At 32.8% G+C, this 21,272-nt stretch overlaps 1 protein-coding gene across 4 annotated transcripts in view; it reads right to left on the minus strand.

Moving 5' to 3' along the window:
- LOC140449314 (protein O-mannosyl-transferase TMTC1-like) overlaps positions 1-21,272 on the minus strand; it is a 1,384,234-nt gene that overhangs the window by 472,352 nt on the left and 890,610 nt on the right. For all 4 annotated transcript variants that reach the window (XM_072542477.1, XM_072542470.1, XM_072542463.1 and 1 more), the window contains one exon: positions 16,204-16,381. In XM_072542477.1, the coding sequence (XP_072398578.1) occupies positions 16,204-16,381 (178 nt within the window). The remainder of the gene's footprint in view (positions 1-16,203; positions 16,382-21,272) is intronic.

Consider the following 21,272-nt stretch of genomic DNA (forward strand, 5'->3'; position numbering starts at 1 on the left):
CAAATCTAATGTTATGAAAATATAAAGATTTCCAGAATGACACCTTACATAGAGATCTGCAGGTATTAACAGTATCTGAAGAGTATAAAATAATTTCTAAACAATATCAAAAACAGGTTGCGCGTGCATCCTTACACCCTGGCATACAATATTCTTAATAACCAACAAGCGACGAAATTGACGCGATGTGATCCCTTGGACCTACCAAACCATTCCGGACAGTTCCTACAGTAGTGAAAACTACGCCTTCAACAGCGCTAAGCCATTGTGATCTGTGCCGCTTTTAGTATTCGTCTTCCTGTATCTGTGTATGTGCGCATCCCACCGGTAAACAAGCCAATATTTGTGTATTTGTGTGTGATGTTTTGGTCACTGGGCATTATATCTCTCTGACATTGTAAAAACAAACAATTTTACTTATAGTTATTATTGTGAAACAGAATGTATAAAATCTTAGATGTTAATAAAAAAATGTTGAAAGGAAAAAAGTTAAGTCCTCAAAAAAACTTGCGGAAACAAACTGTATTGTTTATGCAAACTGTATCATTATAAAAAATGATATTTCCATTATAATTGCCAATTAAGTATTACCAGTTCTTTATTTTTTAATTTTTTTCCACTTCTGGTGTATAATTAAGTAGAGTGGTGGACCCATTTTTCATTTCTATACAATTTCATTAAAATTTTTACCCTGTTTTGTAAATGTCAATTAAGCTGATGATGCCCGGTCCTTGCTGCAAAACTCAGGTGTGAAACGAAATAGAGGCCACACAAAAGCGCTAATACTAACGAACTTTGTGACGATACGTATCCCTTTACCTCTTTTTTTAATTCCACGTGTTGTTTTACCCAATTCGGTGAGCCAGAAGGCGCGCGTGTAAAAAAGTAGGTAATAACTTTCGTTTCGGCAAAAATAATCAAATAAAATCGAAATTCATCAACAAATGTCGTGTTTTTTTGTTCGACAAACAAAACGGTATTGTATCCGGCCTGCCAAACTTCGCAATTATTCCAATCAATCTGAAATTTGGAATGAATCGATTTTGGGACATTTTTTGATTGGGTCTATTAATACGAGTAGATTTTTTTTCATTTCCGTCGCTGATGAAAAGATTAAAGCAATTTTGATTTTCATACCTGTAATAAAATATTTTTTTTTATTCTACAACGGTAGGTTGATTTATTAATACAATGCTAGGTTTGGAGTCTATCAGAACATATGGAACTAACCATTTTTATAGAATTTTAAATGCGTTCAAAATGAAAACGAAAAGATAATAAAATAAATCATATATTTAATACACCACAAATTACTTTATTATTGGATAAAATAAATTTACATCAAGCTGTAGTAAAAGCAGAAAAACTTTTCAGAGCAATATGAACAAATGTATTATTTACTACTAAGGATAGAAGAATATTATATTCATTACATTCATAAACTCACAGATCAGAGATAACCATTCTGAAATATTTCAAACTAATCGTTGAGTGTGATTCATTCAGACGTAATCAGATATTTATTATTTTTAATAAAAGGTGCGGGAAAAATAAAAGGGAAAAATAAACAGTTAGCGAGGGCCAGGCAGGAGAAGACACTCGTGGCTCCAAAATCTGAGGAAGTGGTTCGGGCTCACATCGGTCGAACTATTCAGAAGCGCCGCAAATAAGATCAGAATTGCCATGTTAATAGCCAACGTTCGCAACGGACAGGGCACTTGAAGAAGAAGAATAAAAGGTGCGTACTGATTTGAGCAAATTAACTCGCACGCATGCTGTGCGCGCACACACATTCATACGAGTGATTTTGATTTACGGCAATTATTATATGCGTAGGGGTGTTCCGGTTGTGCGTCGGTTTAGTTGTATACAAGATGTCAACAAAGAAAGATATCATAACAGCATGTGCAGCCTAATGATACGTGTTCACGTAAGAGAAAAACTATCTAGAGTAGCTCTTGAGAGTATATCTCTCAAGTGGACAAATATTTGACAGCTACTTCCTGCGAGCGATACGTTACTATCCGACAGTAACTCACAGCGACATTTAGAACACGTCGACATGGAACCGAATCTCTCAATAGTGGGCTCACAGAAGTCGAAACAATTTCGTATAGTTGAAAGTGCTCTCGGGAAAAACATGACGAAAACCTGGGGTAAAGATAAAGTATTTGAATTAATACAGAGCTACGGGGAAAATGACATTTTGTGGGATACTCGATCTAAAAATTACACTAATCAAGAGAAAAAACAGGCACTCCTAAAAGAATTTCAAAGAAAATTGCACAATTTTAATAAATCAAGTAAGTTTATAACGATGTTTGATCTGAAGGTATAATTTAATTCTGAATTTGTTAATATAGGTATCCCAGGAGTTAAAGGAAATATGCGAACAAAATTTCGAAATTGCTGGGCATCTACTATATGGAGCTCGGCAGTTAATGTAGAGCAAGCACCGCATGTTGTCCAACGTTGGATCCAGGACTTAACCCAGCACTTTTTTCCCATTCTTAACATTTCTTTTTATAAATAATAATAAGAGTAGCAAGTTTTTCTTTATTATTGTTCATCTTGAGAGTAGCTCGCAAAAACTGAGCAAATGGACACAATTCTGAAAGTGGATTGTGCGAGCACTATCAGATAGGTACTTTCAAATGCTTTCTGATAGCAAAAATTCCTGAGAGTTCTCTTACATGGACATACACCTGAGAGCAGATGTTGTGAGTTACTCTCAGAGAAACTCTCACATGGACACATCCATAAGTAGTAAATCATATTATACTTTAACAGAAAAACAAGCGAGATAAAACAATTTTTCACTGAAATTAATCAGTAGAGTGTACGGGCATAACCGCTACATTCACAAATACCATCCATGAGTAAATTGACGCAAACGTAAACATTCTTTGATGTCGCCCAGAAACCGACTACTGACGGATAGCATTTGTGCTGGTTAACTTTATGTTGGAACACGTGCAAATCTGAGCATTTTTGCGCACACAACTTTCGTGCGAATAAATATGCTCAAGTCAGTACGCTCCTTGATACACACTAAAAAAAAATGAAGATGCGCAATATTTTAAGGCACGTACTGACTGACTACTAACTGAGCAAATTAACTCGCACGTACGCTGTACAAGCGCACACATTCGTGCGAGTGATTTTGATTTACCGCAATTATTGTACGCGTAGGAGTGTTCTGTTTGTGCGTCGCTTTAGTTTTATACAAGATGTCAACAAGGAAAGAGATCACAATAGCAAGTGCAGCCTACGTAGTAATTCATAGTTAGTATACTTAAACAGAAAAAACAGTGGGGTAAGTGATGGTGAATAACGCAGTTTTATAGAAGCACACAGATGTATAGTAAATCTTCGTGTTCTTTAAGTTTAAAATTATTTGCAATACTTTACCATGCATCTAACTTCTAGTTGCTGAAAATGTTTGACTTCCCATAAAATTGGATGTTGTTCATATTTGTCAATTAACTGCAAGCAATGTTCGTTACTACACTCCATTTTTTTTACATAATTTCGAATTAAACGATTTTTAACTAAAATTAATCTGTACAGTGTACGGGCACAACCACTAAATTCACAAATACCGTCTAAACTGAGCAAATTGACGCTAAAATATTCTTTGATGTCGTCCAGTACGCATCTAAACATTCCGTATATGTATTTGGCACCTAGGACTTTTCTATTGGTCCTTTGCGGCACGCAGCCATGTCTCAACCAATAGGCGGCAAGGTGCCAAACACGTATATGGAATGTTACTTTGGTGCGAAATTCATATACGAAATGTTAAATATTCGTAGACCCAAATAATCATTCTCTCTTTCATCTCACTTCTCACTTCTCATTAAAATCAGAAAAGGAAAGTAATTTTAAAATATTTTTTAATGTATTATTAAAAAAAAGTAAGTCAGTGCAATTGGAAATAAAACAAAATATTATATTTAAATAAATAATAAAGAATTTTAATTTTTAAAATGTAATATTTATACCAAATGCAATGTCCTTCGCCATTTTTAATTGCACTTGTTTGATTTTCTGCGATGTTGGACGAAAGATTGTGACGCTTTTTAAACCTTTTTTTTTGAGGTTGAACTTTAGGTGGTTGTCCAAATGGTAATCTATTTGACCCTCTAGGAACTCCCCACTTTCTTCGACTGATTGAATTTGGTTGAACTCTTATATTGGCCTTGTATTCAAACCGTCTTGTCGAGGAACTTCTTGCCATATTTAAAAAAGTTTTCGAAGCCGTTTTGGTTTTAATATGGGATAATCTTTCGTGCAATACCTTTACCATTGGTGAATCAGTTCCAAATGTAACATTTTTATCTTGTACCGTATTAATAAAATCTGTTTAGCTGTTTTATTTTTGTTTAAAAGAATATCGTTTTTAACTTTATTTTGATCACTATTAGCAACAGGAAGATATAAATAAAATATCTCAAAATTTTTACAAAGTTCCTAGTGAGCAAAATATTCTGTGATTTACGATATAGCAACAGTATTTTGCAGCTGCGAAATTGGAAGATTCGGTGTATTTTGCAAGCATTAAACTGAGATTGCACACTTTTTTAATATATTATATCTATTTGCAACGTTCCAGCTGCTAATCCTGAATATTGATACGAAGTAGATAAATTAGCTTTTGGCGAAAAAGTTCAACCTTATTCATTTTATAGAGGGCTTTCAGGATCTAGTTAATATGTTACAGAACCATTATAATAATACCAGCATTGATAACTGTAATAAAAATAATATAAATAAACAAAAATGAAATAGCTGAACAACAAAAATCTTGTTTTGCAGATTTTATTAATACGCTACAAGATAAAGGTGTTTAAGGTGTATAACGTAATAAAATTATTAAAAATAAATTCATGTGGTCGTTTAATATCAACTGAATTTGTACAGTTGCTCATCCAGTAGATTTCTCTGTGTAAAACGAATCAACAAAAATAATAACTAATATTTGACAGAATTTTTAACAGGAGAAGAAAAAACTATAATTTTTATACTGCAGTAAATATTCTGGTAGTTTTGTTTTTGTTAGTGCTGTAAAGTGCTTGTTTAGTTAGTGCATTGAAAACATTGTATTTTATCATTTAACGACCTAATTTAACTCTGGATGAGATAAAAAAAGGTTGTCGGACTTCATCAAGGTGGCATGCAGCAACTAAATGTAGCTGAGCTCAATTATGATTTTTCCAACCAATTTTTAGTGTTAATCGCTAGAAGACAACCAAGAATTACAGCACCCAAATTGGTTACCGACTTGCAGCGGACACACCAAGTAACCTTAGGCCGTGATACTGTAAGACATCTTTTTCATGAAGCTAATCTCCATAGTTAAAGGCCGTTGAGATGTGCACCTATCTCCAGAGGCAATCTCTGGGATGCAAATGATTGGGCTACAGTGTAACGTTATAAACGTCACATGTTTCTTGCATTTTATTATATTTAAACTAATAATATTTTGGCGCTCAACGCTTCGATCGACTTTCTATTTGCTAAATATTCTGTCATAATCTAAATTTGAAGTTGCATTTTCACTTAACATTCTCATTCCTTTATTCAGACTCCATTATGTTCTATCAGATAGAACATATATAAATTTCTATGCCTCATTTCAATAGACAAAGTGTATCTGTCAGTTGGCAACTCTGCTTTGTCATGTCACTTCAATATTCTTAGGGTGGATTATTTTTTTTATTTATTGTCTTTTGCTTATTAGAGCTGGATCTTCGATTTAAAATTTATTTATATATTCAATCTTTCTCTGGGATGATACCTACAATTCTAGTTGATAATTTTTTTTATGTCTGTCTTTTTACAATTTCGTACTTAACTTAACCTACAACTACACACCCCGTTTTATTTTTAAATGTATTTTTCCCATGTGCATTTAGATCTTTAATATAATTCAACTAATTTGTTTATTAATAATTATATTCACTATTCCTTGCAAATTTGCTATTTGCTATTTAATATTGTAATTATTTGTTATATTCATAAGGCAAAAAAATTGAAAACATATGCAGTTGCTAACACAAGGTTTATTTTTTTACTTTTTTTGGCCTAACACCAATTTTTTCCACCGTTTTGGGCGACGACTTCCTGTGCCACATGGTCGATCATTGGGAGTAATATACTGCAGCAGATGGCCGCTGCTATGGGAACTCAATATATCCCTGGAGTTTACTACTGATTTCAACATCTGGAACTAGTGACCAACCATCATTTAAATATCTTCTCTGTAAAGCAGTGGGCAAGATTTGCTTTGATTTTAATTTATTATTAAAATTTCCATTTTATATATTTTTTTATGTATAATAAATATTATTAGTAAATATCTTAGTTTATTTGCCCTAGCCAAACAAATTTTTCAGATTTACTTCTAAAATAAGACGTTCTCGCACCTGAAAGACTGAGCTAGACGAAGCCTAGCAATTGGCTCCCAAAGAAAATTGAGAGTTTTATTATTCTACATTGGCTTCCAACTTTTGGAGGTAGTTACATTGTTACCCATTGGCACCCACCGTTTGTGATGGGTTGTTCGATGTATACACAAAAAGTATTACAACTGTTTAATTCCCAATGAATGTAGATTTGGATTTCATCCAGATTCTCGTTTAGTAAGAGTCTTTAGTCGATTTGTAAACGTAGAACGCTTAAGACATATTTAGGAATTTACATAAACAGAGGTAGATAGAAGGTAGGTAGAAACAGCAATGATATGGAGTAGAATAATAATCGGTGGCAGAATGGACCTCGTTTTCTCCAGACCGCTTTCTTACAGCTCAGCAGTACCTCGACACCATTCTTTAACCTATCGTTCGTCCACTTGTTGGTGCTCTTGGTCAAAAGTTATGGTATAATCTTGTGTTACGCCGAGGTACTTTAAATTTTGAATTTGCTTTGGAATAGTTCCTCCGCATTCTGTATTTAGTCTGTTTTTGCCTTGTGGTTTTTAAGGCGGAAAACTGTTTTCAAAAAAGTGTTTTCAGTGTAAAAAAAACTTCAGTTTTCGACATACTTGGTTGTACACTCCATTTTCTAAAGAATCTTTTACAGTATTTAGATGTGCTTCCATGGTAGTTTCGGCATTTTTGATACATTCACACCTTCATCTTGGGCTCCCAGGCCTATGTCATAGGTATAAGTTAACTGACGTGAGATGGTAGTTGGTACGTCTTATGTACCATATTTAATGATAAATATTTAAAAGAAGGGAAGACGTAACTGAGCATTGTGGTAGGCCGTTTTTCAGTTTTCCAAAATTGCTAGTTTTCCTATTAAGGATATTTTAAAAAATATGTCTCTTAACATCATGGTTTGTCAGATTATTGACAGATCGGATCGAGTATATTTTAAACAAAAAATCTTGCTTCTACACTGTATCGCAGGCAAGGTCAGATCTGTGAAACCTGCTACTATTTTCTTTTGCGTGCCAAATCAGAATTATCTGACGTTGGCGATTACCATTGAAAAGGCTCCTTGATCTTCTTCTTCTTCTTCTTTATTTTTGTGTGTAGTTTTTAAAGCCTGTTTCTTCTTTAATATTAGCCTAATAAATTTTTTAAATTATCGCACCGTCTTTTTCTTGGTCTTCCAATACTTCTTCATTCATTTGATGACTTATCTCAAGCTATTCGTACTACCATATCCTCTGCCATTCTACTAATGTGTTCTTTCCACTCCTGTTTTCGTTTTGTCGCCCATTTTCATCTCAGTTGTTTCTAGTGATCGTCTCGTTTTAGATGTGTCAGGTCTTGTCTCCGCCGTGTATGTTAATATAGGTCTAGTTGCTGCTTTAGAGATTCTTGTTTTTGTATCTTGTCTTACGTGTTTATCTCTATAACTAGTTATATCTATTCCAAGAACTCTAAACCATGAATTTCGATTTTACATCGTAGTGGGTATTTAGATGTTGTCATACTTTTGGTTTTTTCTGCTGATATTATTATATTGTATTTCTTGGCTATTATATTAAAGATATGTATTAATCTTATATGTATTTGGTGACTTATCCCAAGCTATTCGTACTATCATATCCTCTGCCATTCTACTAACGTGTTCTTTCCACTCCTGTTTTCGTTTTGTCGCCCATCTGATATCTGCTGATATTATCATTCACGCATAATACATAAATCACGCATAATACATAAATATCCTTACTTTATCTGCTGAGTCATGAGCATTACTTGGCTAGATATACGGGGCAACTTTACAACTTGATGTTACAACTTTTACTAATTTCGCAAGGAAACGCTTATAATTCAAACATAGAGTGTTATTGATATAAATCCACCGAGATTGTTTTTTAAATTTCAAAGTCAAGATACAAGAAAGTATTTTTAAGATACTATGAGAGGTAAACACTACAAGGGCTTGTGTCTTTTTTAACCAACATTTATCGACTGTGTTTTACGAGAGATAAACACTACGTAAACTTGTGTCTCCTACGACAACCATTTTTTAACAATTTTGATATTTTGTATTTTTATGTGACTTGAGGAAAGAAAAGAGGCTACTTTGACGTCGAACGTGGACTTTCTCCATCTATTATTAACATTATCAAAGTCAACTTTGTATCATAAACCATTTAAATTCTATTATACGAAATACACGAAAATTATGAAAACTGCAGTTTTGATTGCAGAATAGTTAACAAAAAAAAAACAACAAAAGATTAATAATAAAAATCAAAATGTAAGTGCCGAAAACATTTTAATTCAAATACAAAATAGTAATACATTCTATTTACATACTGAGTTAGGGCTATATTTGCTGAACTGAACTTAACGCTGAAATTTACGTTCTAGTACGTGTCAAGTGGCCTATATTCTGAGTAAATTAAAAACAGTGTTGAATTTTATGTTACTAGGTAATTATCTAGAATAAATTTCCATTAAGTAATTAATAATTCCGTAAAAAATTACTATTTTGACTAATATACAGGTAGCGTATTAATTCTTTATCATATTGAAATGGCACATCGTTAGAAATTTATAAAATTTGATAAATAATTATGGTGAGTTTTCAACATATATTATGTATTAGTATTGCAAGCAAATGGGTTGAATGATTATTTCGTCACCAAGGAAAATTGGTTATCCAAAATTTAAAGCTCGTCACTCATCCGTTGAATATCAATAAAGAGAAATTGTCAAATGCACCGAATTACGGATTGGCTGAAATTACCAGTTGTTTGCACTCTACATGATGATCCTTTAGTAATTTTAATCAGCGGTTACCTAGTTTGTCGTTAATTCTAATCTGGTAATTACGTTGTAGGTTGATAATGTTTGGATTGGCCACGAGAAACCTGATATTAATTGCAAACTCGGCTGCTTTCCGAACTGAAAATCGAATTGTACGGACAATTTTTGGAATAATTGCAAAAAAACTTGCTGCTAATACAACGAACACAAAAGATCTAAAAAGCAAACTGAATATTTAGAAGCAATATATGAAAACTTTACACTCAGACATTGATGCAAACTAATTGAAAAATTTATTTTGACAACTTAAAAAACAGCAAATCGGAATTTTTGCAGAATCCGGAATTGACTGGAGATTTTGGCCTAACTGGAGTAACTAACGACAGAGGAGAGAGAATGACCGAATTCTAACAACAAAGTGTTAGCAACTAATACATAATTTAAATTACATTCCAGCAGATTAAACACGTAGACTTCACAGCGTAAAGAAAACTGAGTCATTTGTATATATTGATTAACAAAAGGTATCATAACGCTATTGTTGTAAAAGTGCTTGCAAAATGAAAACTATTAAAATAAAATAATAATAATAAATAATTAATACTAATATTATTAAATAAAATAATCAAACACCTCAAAACCAACTTGTCATCCTTATATTGAAAGACGGCAGCTTAGAACAGACAGTATACCATAGAATTATCGAGTCCGATGACGTAAACATCTCATGGAAAACTATTAAAGAACAAACGAACAACTAATAGAAAAACAAATAGAAGAACGAGCCAGAAATAACAAACAGGATAGGTAAACAAGAAAGATTTTACAGTTAATAGATAAACAAAAAAAATCCAAAGGAAAAGATGACAAGGACAGAGAATACAAAAGTCTAAATATAATAATTTGAAAAAAAAAATAACAGAGTTTAAAGAGAAATGACTGCAAAAAAATGCTTGAAAATGGTAAGATTTTTTATGATTTTTTATAAATCTATGAAAAGCCCTGTACAGTTTAGTAGTTTTGGCCGAAAAATGCTAAGACCAACAAAAAGATATTCATAATGATATCCTTTATAACAATTACCAAAGAATTTAATAGTGTAAGGCACGATCTACTATCAGAACGTTAGAAGGACCTTAAACTACTGAAAAACTTGTATGGAACCCAAACGTCAGACTTAGGATCAAAGGTTCCACGTCCGCTGAAGTAGAAATTAGGAGATGAGTTAGACAAGGATGTGTTTTGTAACATCAGCTATTTATTTCTTATTCCGTGTTACTATTTTAAAAGGCATTGAAGGATTCCAAGCATAGAGTCAAGGTGAATGACGTAAATATCAACAGCATCAGATACTCCGATGCTACGGTGTTGATTGCAGATTTCGACTCTGGCCTACAACGAGATATCGACAGGACCAACTTGGTCTGTGAGTAATTTGGTATAAAAATAAACATTAAACATTAAATGAGCACATTTAAGAGCATTTTAACAAGTTCATGTACCTGGGATGTTGGATCAATAGCAGCCCAAATCTTGATCTAGAAATAAGATCGAGAATAGAACAGGCCAGAAAATCTTTCAAAAAAATCAAACTGCTATGTTATTCTCGAATAAAACTCAAAATCTGACTACGTTTAGTAAATGGCATGTCCCTGTGTAGTTGAAGCGTGGAGCCTTAAAGCATCAACAATTAATAAAATAGAGGCCTTTGAAATGTGTATTTACCGGGGAATCCTCAGTATTTTCATGAACATCACATACCTCAAACGAAGAAGTGCTGCATAGAATAAGCAAGGAACGAGAACTTTTTAACACAGTGATAGTTAGAAAAACATCATACCAGGGCCACTTTCTGAGAAATAATTAGTACCAATATGCTCAACTAATAGTGAAAGCAAAGATCGAAAAAAAAAGAGAGGACTAAAAAGGAATAGACGATCGTGGCTAAGAAACATCCGACAATCTCTATCTATATAAGGATTTTTACAGCTGTCGCTGCCTTCCTTCTTTCAGCCAACGTCTCCAGTCCTTTCTGTTCTGCCATTTTACATCTAAGGTCTCGTCTTTCCATGGCCTCGTCCACTTCATCCCTCCATATCCCTATTTTCCTCCTTCCTATTGGGCTCCAATCCGAAATCTTTGCTATCCACCTTGTATGATCTATTTTTCTCACATGTCCATACCAAATTAAACGTTTTTCTTAGATGTAGCTGAGTATGTCTTGTTCTACTGCCATTCTTCGTTTTATCTCCTTATTTCTGATGCGATCCATTTTTGTCACTCTGCAGCTTCTTCTCATGAACTCCATTATAGTTGCTGTGATTTTGGACCTGTTTCGTTTATTTATTACCCAATTCTCTGCTCCATAGGTCATTATACTGCGTACCAAGGTGTTATAAATTCTCTTATTTGTATTTCTGGTAATCTATCTATCACACATTACCCCGTTCATTTGTTTAATACATGTTCTTGTCTGTACAAGTCAAATATGAAACTTATTAACGATCATTAAATTACATTATTAGTGTTTTAGGGATTCTGTTTCTCGTCTATTTTAGCAAGCATTCTGTTCGTTTACACAATTTTGTATATATTTCTGTTCTCTACAAATCTGATATAAAAACTAAATTAGTTGTAAAAGGAAAAAGAAAGTTAAGATTTGATATCACGTATAGTGCGTCTGTATATCCGCTTATACGTATTTCACCCTAAAAGGGATCCTAAGAACGGCTATTCACAGATGCTCTGAACGTGAAAATAAATCTTTCCTGTCTTGAGAAGCAACTCTAACATGGCTTCATATGGGCGCAAATAGCGACATCTGATAATAAATCCGTAAACTAATTTTTCGAAACCAAATTCAGATTATTAATTATTAGAAATTAATTTAAATTAGTTTACGGATTGATTATCAGATGTCGCTATTTGCGTCCATACGAAGCCATGTTAGAGTTGCTTCTCAAGACAGATAAGATTTATTTTCACGTTCAGAGCATCTGTGATTATCCGCTCTGAGGATCCCTTTTAGGGCGAAATACGTATAATCGGATATACAGACGCACTATACGTGAAATCAAATCTTAACTGTCTTTTTCCTTTTATTGCGGTATACTCTTTATGAGTACTAGAAACCAATTCGCTAAGGATTTTTGCTTAGTTGAGGAGATATGTTTTGGAATGCAATCTTAGATTTCCCATGTTTCTAATAACATCTTTATCAACGTCTGTTTTGCCTTGCAGTTCTTAGAAGGCACAGATTAAAGCATAAATCTGAATTTGTTTTCGAAAAATTAGTTTACGGATAAATTAGTTGTGTTTTTTCTTAAAAAAAAACTTAACTGGCACGGTTCTGAGTTAAACTTAGACTTCACTTTTACCTTTTTAAAGCTTCATATTATATTTGTAACTTATTTTTTGCAATTTTCTCAATTGTCTCATTTTACCGATTTTAGATGAACTGATGATGCATATGGATTTATATGCGAAACGTCTTCAATAAAGGAAGAAGTTGCAGGATTATTTTGACCGATAACCCTCTCTCAAGTATCCTACAATAACTACATGTTGTATTAAAATTATATAAACAAACTATTGCACAACTATGCATAAAAATGAAAATTTAAAATCCTTTTATAACTATTCATAGCAAATTGTCTGTACTTTGTCCTCTATTCCTTTATAAAGACATTAAAACCTTAAAAAACGTTTTATCAGTTGTGTAATAACCAGACAGGGAACCAAATTCCCGGATTTTTCTCAAGAGATTCTAAAACGGCGTTATTAAAAAGACAAGAAATATCGTTCTTATATATTTTTAATTTGATTTCATTTAAAACAGAATGACGGTGCAATGAAATTCAAACTCTGTATTAATTTTGAAAGAAGAAATTTTGGGGTGGACTCTTTTCATTGGCCAACCATATATATATATATATATATATATATATATATATATATATATATATATATATATATATATATATATATATATATATATATATATATATATAAACAACACAGTTTATGAAAAATATGTAAATATTTATAAAATATCATAATTCTTCAGTGCAACTTACTAGTCGTTGAGATTATTTATAAAAGCATTGACACTCAACATTAAAAACACACACATAAAATATAAAATAATGGACAAAAGACATTCTAAAATTTTTAAAATTTAGGTAAAGATAATAAAACTTAGTTTATGGCATCTTTTACTGGTATATTTTAACTCTGACGCATAGAGAACAGAAAGTAAAAACCCTATGATTATAAAGTAATTAGGTGTACTTAATATTATATTTCTTTTTAAGAAATACTAGAGGCCCATCTTGGGTGATTTTACTTTTTAATTTTTAAACCTGTCCTAATGGTATGCAACATGTTATGCATACAAGTGTAATTTATGTACAGGTAAATATTTGGTTCTTTTTCTTTGTCTTAAAAAAGAAATAAAACATTCCAAAAGCTAGACAAAAAGTCAAAAGAGTGTTTCATTACCATACGTAAATACGAGAAGAAGGCAATACCCACTGGAATGACGTGGCACTCATTGTACATAAAGAAGTCTCTCGTTTACTTAAATCTGTAAATTACATTTGTGCCAGTGATTAATATTCAATGAGTTTTAATTATTGTTATCAATGTGCAAACATATGAATTGATCAGAATACGACGGAAGCAGTAGGAATACGACGCGAAGTGAGGCAAGGGTGTATTTTATCGCATCTACCCTTTAATATCTACTGCAAATTTATTTTTAAAGTAGCTTTAGATAAAGATGCAGGAATTAAAATCAACGGGATTAATGTCAAAAATTTTAGATACGTAGACGACACGGCACATCTAATGAAAAAGAGTTACAATCACTTATAAACAGGCTGACCAAAAGTACTGAATATGGGTTAAAGCATAATACTTGTAAGACAAGCCTTATGGAAGCTTTGATCAACCAAGTCATTCACAAACCGTACATTGAGACTAGCAAACTTATATAGACAAGCAAACGTTAAGATAAACATTTATGAAAGCACTCCCGAACTTCCCACTACCAGAGGCGTCCAATAAGGAAACGCAATATCACCAAAACTCTTCACTGCAACTCTAAAAAATATATTTAGCAAAATAATAAGCAGAACAAAGGCATATCCGTTGATGGAAAATATCTGACCCATCTAAAATTTGCAAACGACATCCACAGTTATGATTGCTAATACGCCTGCAGAACTACAAGAACTTATAAGCGCCCTAAATGCAGCTGGCAGTGAAGTTGGTCTAAAAATAAACTTGACAAAAACAAAAATCATATACAATGAGCTGGTGGATGAAGATGTAATAATAAACAACACTGCCCTTGAGACAGTGGTCGAGCATGTATACCTGGGACAATTAGTATATAAATCTGGCTTCCTACTTCCAGAAATCAACAGGAGAATGAAACTGGATTGGACATCTTTGGGTAGAAATGCAGTTATATTTAAATTAAATATGCCACTCCGTCTGAAGTCATTTATCCGGTTTATACTACCAATCATGCCATACGGCTGCGAAACTTGGACACTAAACAAAGATATACTAACGAAACTCAAAGTCACCCAAAAATCCATGGAGCAATGTTTGCTTTGTATAACAAATTGTAACCGAGAAAAAAAAAATAGAATGGATCTAACAGAAAACCAAGGTCACTGATGTAATCCACGTGTTTAAAATGGCAGTGTGCGGGATATTTAGCGAAAAGAACTAAAAATAGATGGTTCACGATCCACTAGAATTACACTGTGGTATCGAAGAGACGGCAGGAAATTAAGAAGATATCTACATTTTAGATGGGACTATGACATAAGGAAACTAGGTGGAACAACATGGTAAAGAAAAGCGAGAAGCGAGTATTGCCCAATCGTGGCCAGAAATGAAGGGCGACTATTGAGATTGCACCATAATTATTAAAATACGTTCAGAAAAAAAAGAATATAGAAAAAGAAGAGGGAAAAAGTAGTAAAAGAGTAACAAAGAACATATAAACTTAAAATGCATTAACCTTCTCGGACTAACTGGGGCCAGTTTGTCCACAAGCCAGAATTTTTTGCTGTACTTTTATAAATCTTAGTTTTTACATCGATCCTTTATCTATCTAACGGTATTACTATAAATGGCATTCGTCTAACTCAACTGCAGTTTATAGATAATATAGGCTTTATAAGCAACAATACGGATGAGCTTAAAGGTATACTGGAACAATTACATCAAGCATCAGATCTCAAAATAAATCTCAGTCGAACTGAAATTATCCCAAATATTCAAAAATATATCTAAATAATATATAGACGTTGGCAAACTTGGGCTTCATACTTAGATATCGGTAGATCTCCATCAATTCAAAACCGATGGTGAACACATAAACTATTACTTTTGCATCTTAAAGAAATAATAAGAATGATAATACGACTTCAGCGATACTTCAGATATGATCTCGAGAACGCCTTAAGTAACAAAATAGAAAGCCGCTAGATAAAATATAATGTAAAGTATTGGAATAACATAATGTTCTAAGGAAAGCAAATTATGAACTGTGTTAGAAAAAGAAGAATATATGTTTGTTTATAAAAATACTTAATTTAGATAGCACAGCAAGTATCTTTGTAGAAGTGCAAAGGTAATATAGAAATATAGAAATAATATATGAATTTTAGAGTATGAAAACTAGTTTTCGAAGGAGGGATCATTTTTAAATTTCATAAAATAAAAATATTTTACCATTTTACAAATGGATTTTAATTTGGTTAAAAGTAAATCCGTACGTTTATGAAGTTAACCCGTTTTATCCATGAATTCCGTCAGTTATCGTCACCGCAGCGCGAGCTAGCAAAGGCCCTTGAACCGACCTCACAACCTCCAAGTCTCAATTCAAGAATTGATCATTATACAGCCGGATTCACATCAATTCGATTAAGGAACTCCATAAAGCACTTACCGCCTCCGTGTGAATGGGATGGGTGGCGAAGAGCAGGCCCGCTACGGCGGCAAAGGGGGCCTTCATCCCGGCCACGCATAGACACACTCTGGTGAAAAGGGCACAAGCAGCGCCGTGGAGCAGCACATTGCTCAAGTGGAACCATAGGGGCTTTAAGCCGAAGATCAAATAGTTGGCTCTGGAACAAAGAGGTTATTGTTATAGAGAAACACAATGGGGCGAGTGGTCGAGTAATGATTATCTCACCAAAAAAGACATTTTTGAAATACATGTTCTTAAAAATAAAATGAACTTAATTCACAATCTATTGTGTCACAATGATATTAAATGTCGATCTTGGTGGGTTTTCACAATTAAATTTTTAACTTTTTCTGTTAAATTAAAAGTTACAAATTACACTTTATTACCGACATTATTAAATACTGTAAATTTAAATATTCCTTATTAGTCGAACTTAAAATCGCATTCTTATTTAAATTTATTAGTTTTTATAAATATTAACCAACAACCAGAATAGTTTTTTACTGGAACAAAGAGGTACTATTTTTTGCTACTGTATAAAACTAAATTAATCGGTATGTCGTCCGATGTCACTATACAGAAGGTCTCTTCAAATAGCAAATCTTATTCCTTAAAAGTCTCAAAACGAAAATGTCCCACTAAAGATCAAGCAATTAATTTCAGTGCTATAAAAACGTCCGCCATCTGGATTATTCAATCCTGTTAGACACAATAATTTTTAGTCTAGTTTATCCAAAAAATATTTTATTTATTTATAACAGAATATGTAGATACTTAAATATTAAACGCATCGTCATTTAATTAATGAAAAAATAATGTGGTTCCATTGAAATGCAAGGAGAAATTTTAGCGTTTCAAAAGTTTCATTAGTGTTTAGCATTTCAAAACGTTTGTAACCGTTTCAAAGGTTTCAAATAATTTTTCAATGTTTCAAAAATTTATTATTATAATTCCTAGTAAATATTCAGAATAATGTTGTTCACGGCATCTATCCGCCGAGTTCGGAAGCATCTAAATTACCTTAAGGATCCAACTGTAGTTCATAATACCGATTTTGGCCTTAAAATCCGAGCTTTTGTAACCTCCCCACAATTAATATTTCTTTTCTCTCTTTGAACGTCCAGCATACAGGAAGAAATTTTGTTTAAGTAATCTCTTGACGAGGTGAGCCGAATTTTTTTTTTTTTATATTTGAAATAAATATTTATTTTAGAAACTTACTGGGAGTACAAAGTCATTTCATGACACTCTTAACTATTCGAAGAATTACCGTTGTTTGATATAAGTGCCTTTTTTGAATTATCCAGTTTACTTAGCCGGCCAATCCAATGTATTTTTATGGTGGATACATGTTTTTGCTGCCAATAGATTTAACGTTCCGAAATCCCAGCCTGTTACAAAGGTTAACTTTGTTAATAGCTTTGTTTTAAATTTTTCATTTTATTTCTTTGTCTGAACTCGTTTCCTTACGAGATAAACTATTAAAGGATGGTGCCCAATTCACTTTAAGTTTAAAGATAATACAAAAAGCTTGTATATAAATTTTGAAAGAACCACACCCAAGGTCTTTCGGACACTTGCAAAAGGGCCTAGTAAATAGTTTGCTTACGTTGCACCAATAATAGAACATTGTCTAGATAGGGTTACGTATTACTTAAGGACGATAGAAACACGACGATGTCACGACACGCACAAGCACCATTTGTATTTTCTATTGTATGTTTTTTTAACGTAACTGACCAGAAGTTCCCATCAGATATAAGAGATGAAAATTATACAAAATGATTTTAATTGTATAAATTATTTGTACAAAAGATAATTTTTTTCTCTCCCTCTCTCTCCAATTGTGCTAGAGCCCAAATCGACCCTTGGTCTCCTCCAAACTATACCTTCAACCTTGCCAGTCCCGCACCCATCTTCTATAGGTTCTTACATCTAGCATAATTTTATTTTATATTACTTTTATTATAATAACGACAGCTTAATTGTGTTTCGGTGAGAATACAACATGCAATTAGAATCATGGCCATTACAAACTAATTATCTTCGTACCTCGTACCTATAATAATAATACGGCTATGTGGTTGTTTAGTAGGTTTTGACATCACAGTTTAATGTTCATTGAAAATGGATATTCAATTATTATCTAAATTTAAAGAGTGGTAAACGTATAAAGGAGTTTGTAGGTTGTAGTTGAGTGAATAGCAGAAAGTTCACTTGCGACGCAGTACTTCATACGCGGCTCCTCGTTGTCGTGCATAGTTTTTTCTTTAAAAATTCATCAAAGAAATTAAACAAGGTTTTTAAACTAGTTAAAAAAGACAAAGATTTACATGTCACACACGACAATGTGAAGCATACTTCATTAAATAAAATTTGTTTTTTGCAAACGACAAGTAAAGTCAACCATGATGGAACCCGATTTTCTCAAATTGAGGCATCAGTACTCGCGTAAGATAAAAATATTTTGTTTTCAATGATACGCCGTCATTTATTTGGATGAAACTTTGGTGAATGTTGGATATGGTGTTTTCAAAGAATAAAAGAACCTCTTAGTAACTTCAGGTAGGGATGCGTTTGTTAATAGGTTATCAACAGGCCTAAAACAGCCGATCCAATGAGGCCCCCGATTTTTATAGTGCATGCAGGTAGTAAATTGGGCTTTGTGGAATGTTCTGTTTTTTGGTTTTTAGCTAAAAAAAAACTCAGCGGACCATCGTGATGAGATGGATGATCCTATATTTGATTAATGATTTAAGGAAAAGCTACTTCCTAATCTTTGTGTGATTCCTTCACCTTTGGTGATGCAGATATTATGAAGACCATCAAAATAAACCGCCTAAGGTGGGTGGGCCACGTTATGCGGATTGATGAGAGTGATCCCACTAAAATAACTATGCTAAACAGGCCGGTCGGAAGAAGAAGAAGGGGGCGACCTAAACTCAGATATCTGGACGATGTACAGGAAGATCTGAGGGAGATTGGAGTGAGGGGCTGGAGAAGACAGGCACTCGATAGGGAAGGATGGAAGAATGTTTTGCAGCAGGCCAAGGCTCACGAAGGGCCGTAGCGCCAACTGATGATGACTTCCTAATTTTCCAGAGAAAACTGTTGTTGTGATGGACAATGCCTCGTACCATTCATGGAGAGAAACAGTGATTCCGACACAAGGGTTTAATAAAGATCAAATTAAGGCATGGTTGCTAGAGAAATATATCTTTTTTAAAGATTATGTAAAATCAGAGCTGGTGAAAGTGGTAAACACATTCAAAGAAGAGGGACGACGAGGGATGAGCTTCTGAGGTATGCCACCTGTACTTATTATATATTGCATAAGTTAAAACAACTTTCTTTAAAATACTGCCACTTAAATGAACTTTTTTGATGGACTGATCTTTTTTTTAAAATCTGCTGCACCGTAAACAATTACACTGACGATCCTGTGTTGACTGTATTAAAATAATATTCAGCATATGTCTTAGATAATTGTTGCCAATCACAAAGGTTTATTACCCTCTTGTCATGAAGAAAAAATAGGTAGCACTAGAAATCGAAGGAAAATTTTGTTCACTGAAAGATATAGTTTATTTATGGAGCTTGGACTGTGAGTCAATGCCGGACCAGTTAAGGTTTAAATATCAATAATATTAATTTTGTACACGTATTGCATTCAATAATCCTTTGGTATTGCTAATAACTTTGTTTGTTATTGATAATAAATTCAGATATAAGCCAGCTTTGCAATGAACAACACAATTGAAATATTACATATAGTACTTTGTTATTGCTGTTCAAGTAAACGTTTTTAATCCGATGTAGCCGCTACAAGTTTTCCATATTACATCATAATTTGTAAAATAATTAATTCATAAGTAGTAACATAAACAAAGTACAGGAGGTTTTACATATACCTATATCGATGATGTTTTACTTTAACTGTTGTGTTTTATGAGATTAAACTATTTTATGTTTATAAATAATAAAAATAAATAATAAAAAAGTAAGAACTTAAGAAAGATACCAACGGAATTATTGGTGACATACATACCAACATGACATTCCCTTAGAATCCGTAAAGGATACTATTCATCGGTTTAGTTTCAATACAGTGAAAGAGTCTCAGTGCATCCAAATCGGTTAGCAACTCAACATACAGATAAGTTAAGAGTTTAAGATAAATACATAAAAATCTTAATCTAAAATAATTTTCGTTAATATATGTATACAGGGTGAGTCATGAGGAACTTTACATACTTCTACCATATGTAGAGTAACTCAGGGAGCATATCATGTGGCCACTAAAAATGTCAACTCCTCTTCTTTATTAATTAACAGGGTGATTTCTGTAATTGACCATTTATTTCATTTTACTGTAGTGTTTATACGGCTCATTTGATTTTTTAAATTTTTTCATGATACAGTACACTACTATCAAGCATTCGACTGGTATTGGCTAAACTAAAAAATTCCAGGACTGGCCTGGCTTTGGAAAAATTAATTTAGGGATTCATATTAAATATTACACCCTATATAAATTTTTTTTAAAATGCAATAAGTGATTTTCAAACTACATAAATAGCCAATGAAAACGACATATGCGACAATGTTGTCGCACTTTTATTAAATTTTTAGTGAACGATCAAATCTTACCAAAAATAGAACAACCATAATGAAGTATCAAATTATAAGGTATTAATTTAAACAAATGTTATAAATTTCAAACATTTTAATTAAAATGAGTTCCTACAATATAATCTAATACGTAGAAAATTAACATCTTTACTGTCACTTTGTATTATCTCTATGATAGAATCAATTGTTTTTCAATTTTAAATTTTTACTTATAGATCCTATTGGGGCATTATTTTCGATAAATAATAAATTAAATTGATTAAAAAGTCAAACCTCTTGTATGTGTTAGTTTTTGTTGATTGTAAATGATTAAAATTTTATGTCAAATAATAATACATTGCATCAACTGTACTTAATAAAAATAAATCTAAAAAAGTTTAAAATGAAGGTTGGCGTTGACCGTTTAACGTTTCTTG

Source organism: Diabrotica undecimpunctata, chromosome 1 (genome assembly GCF_040954645.1).
Source record: "Diabrotica undecimpunctata isolate CICGRU chromosome 1, icDiaUnde3, whole genome shotgun sequence".
Lineage (NCBI taxonomy): Eukaryota > Metazoa > Arthropoda > Insecta > Coleoptera > Chrysomelidae > Diabrotica > Diabrotica undecimpunctata.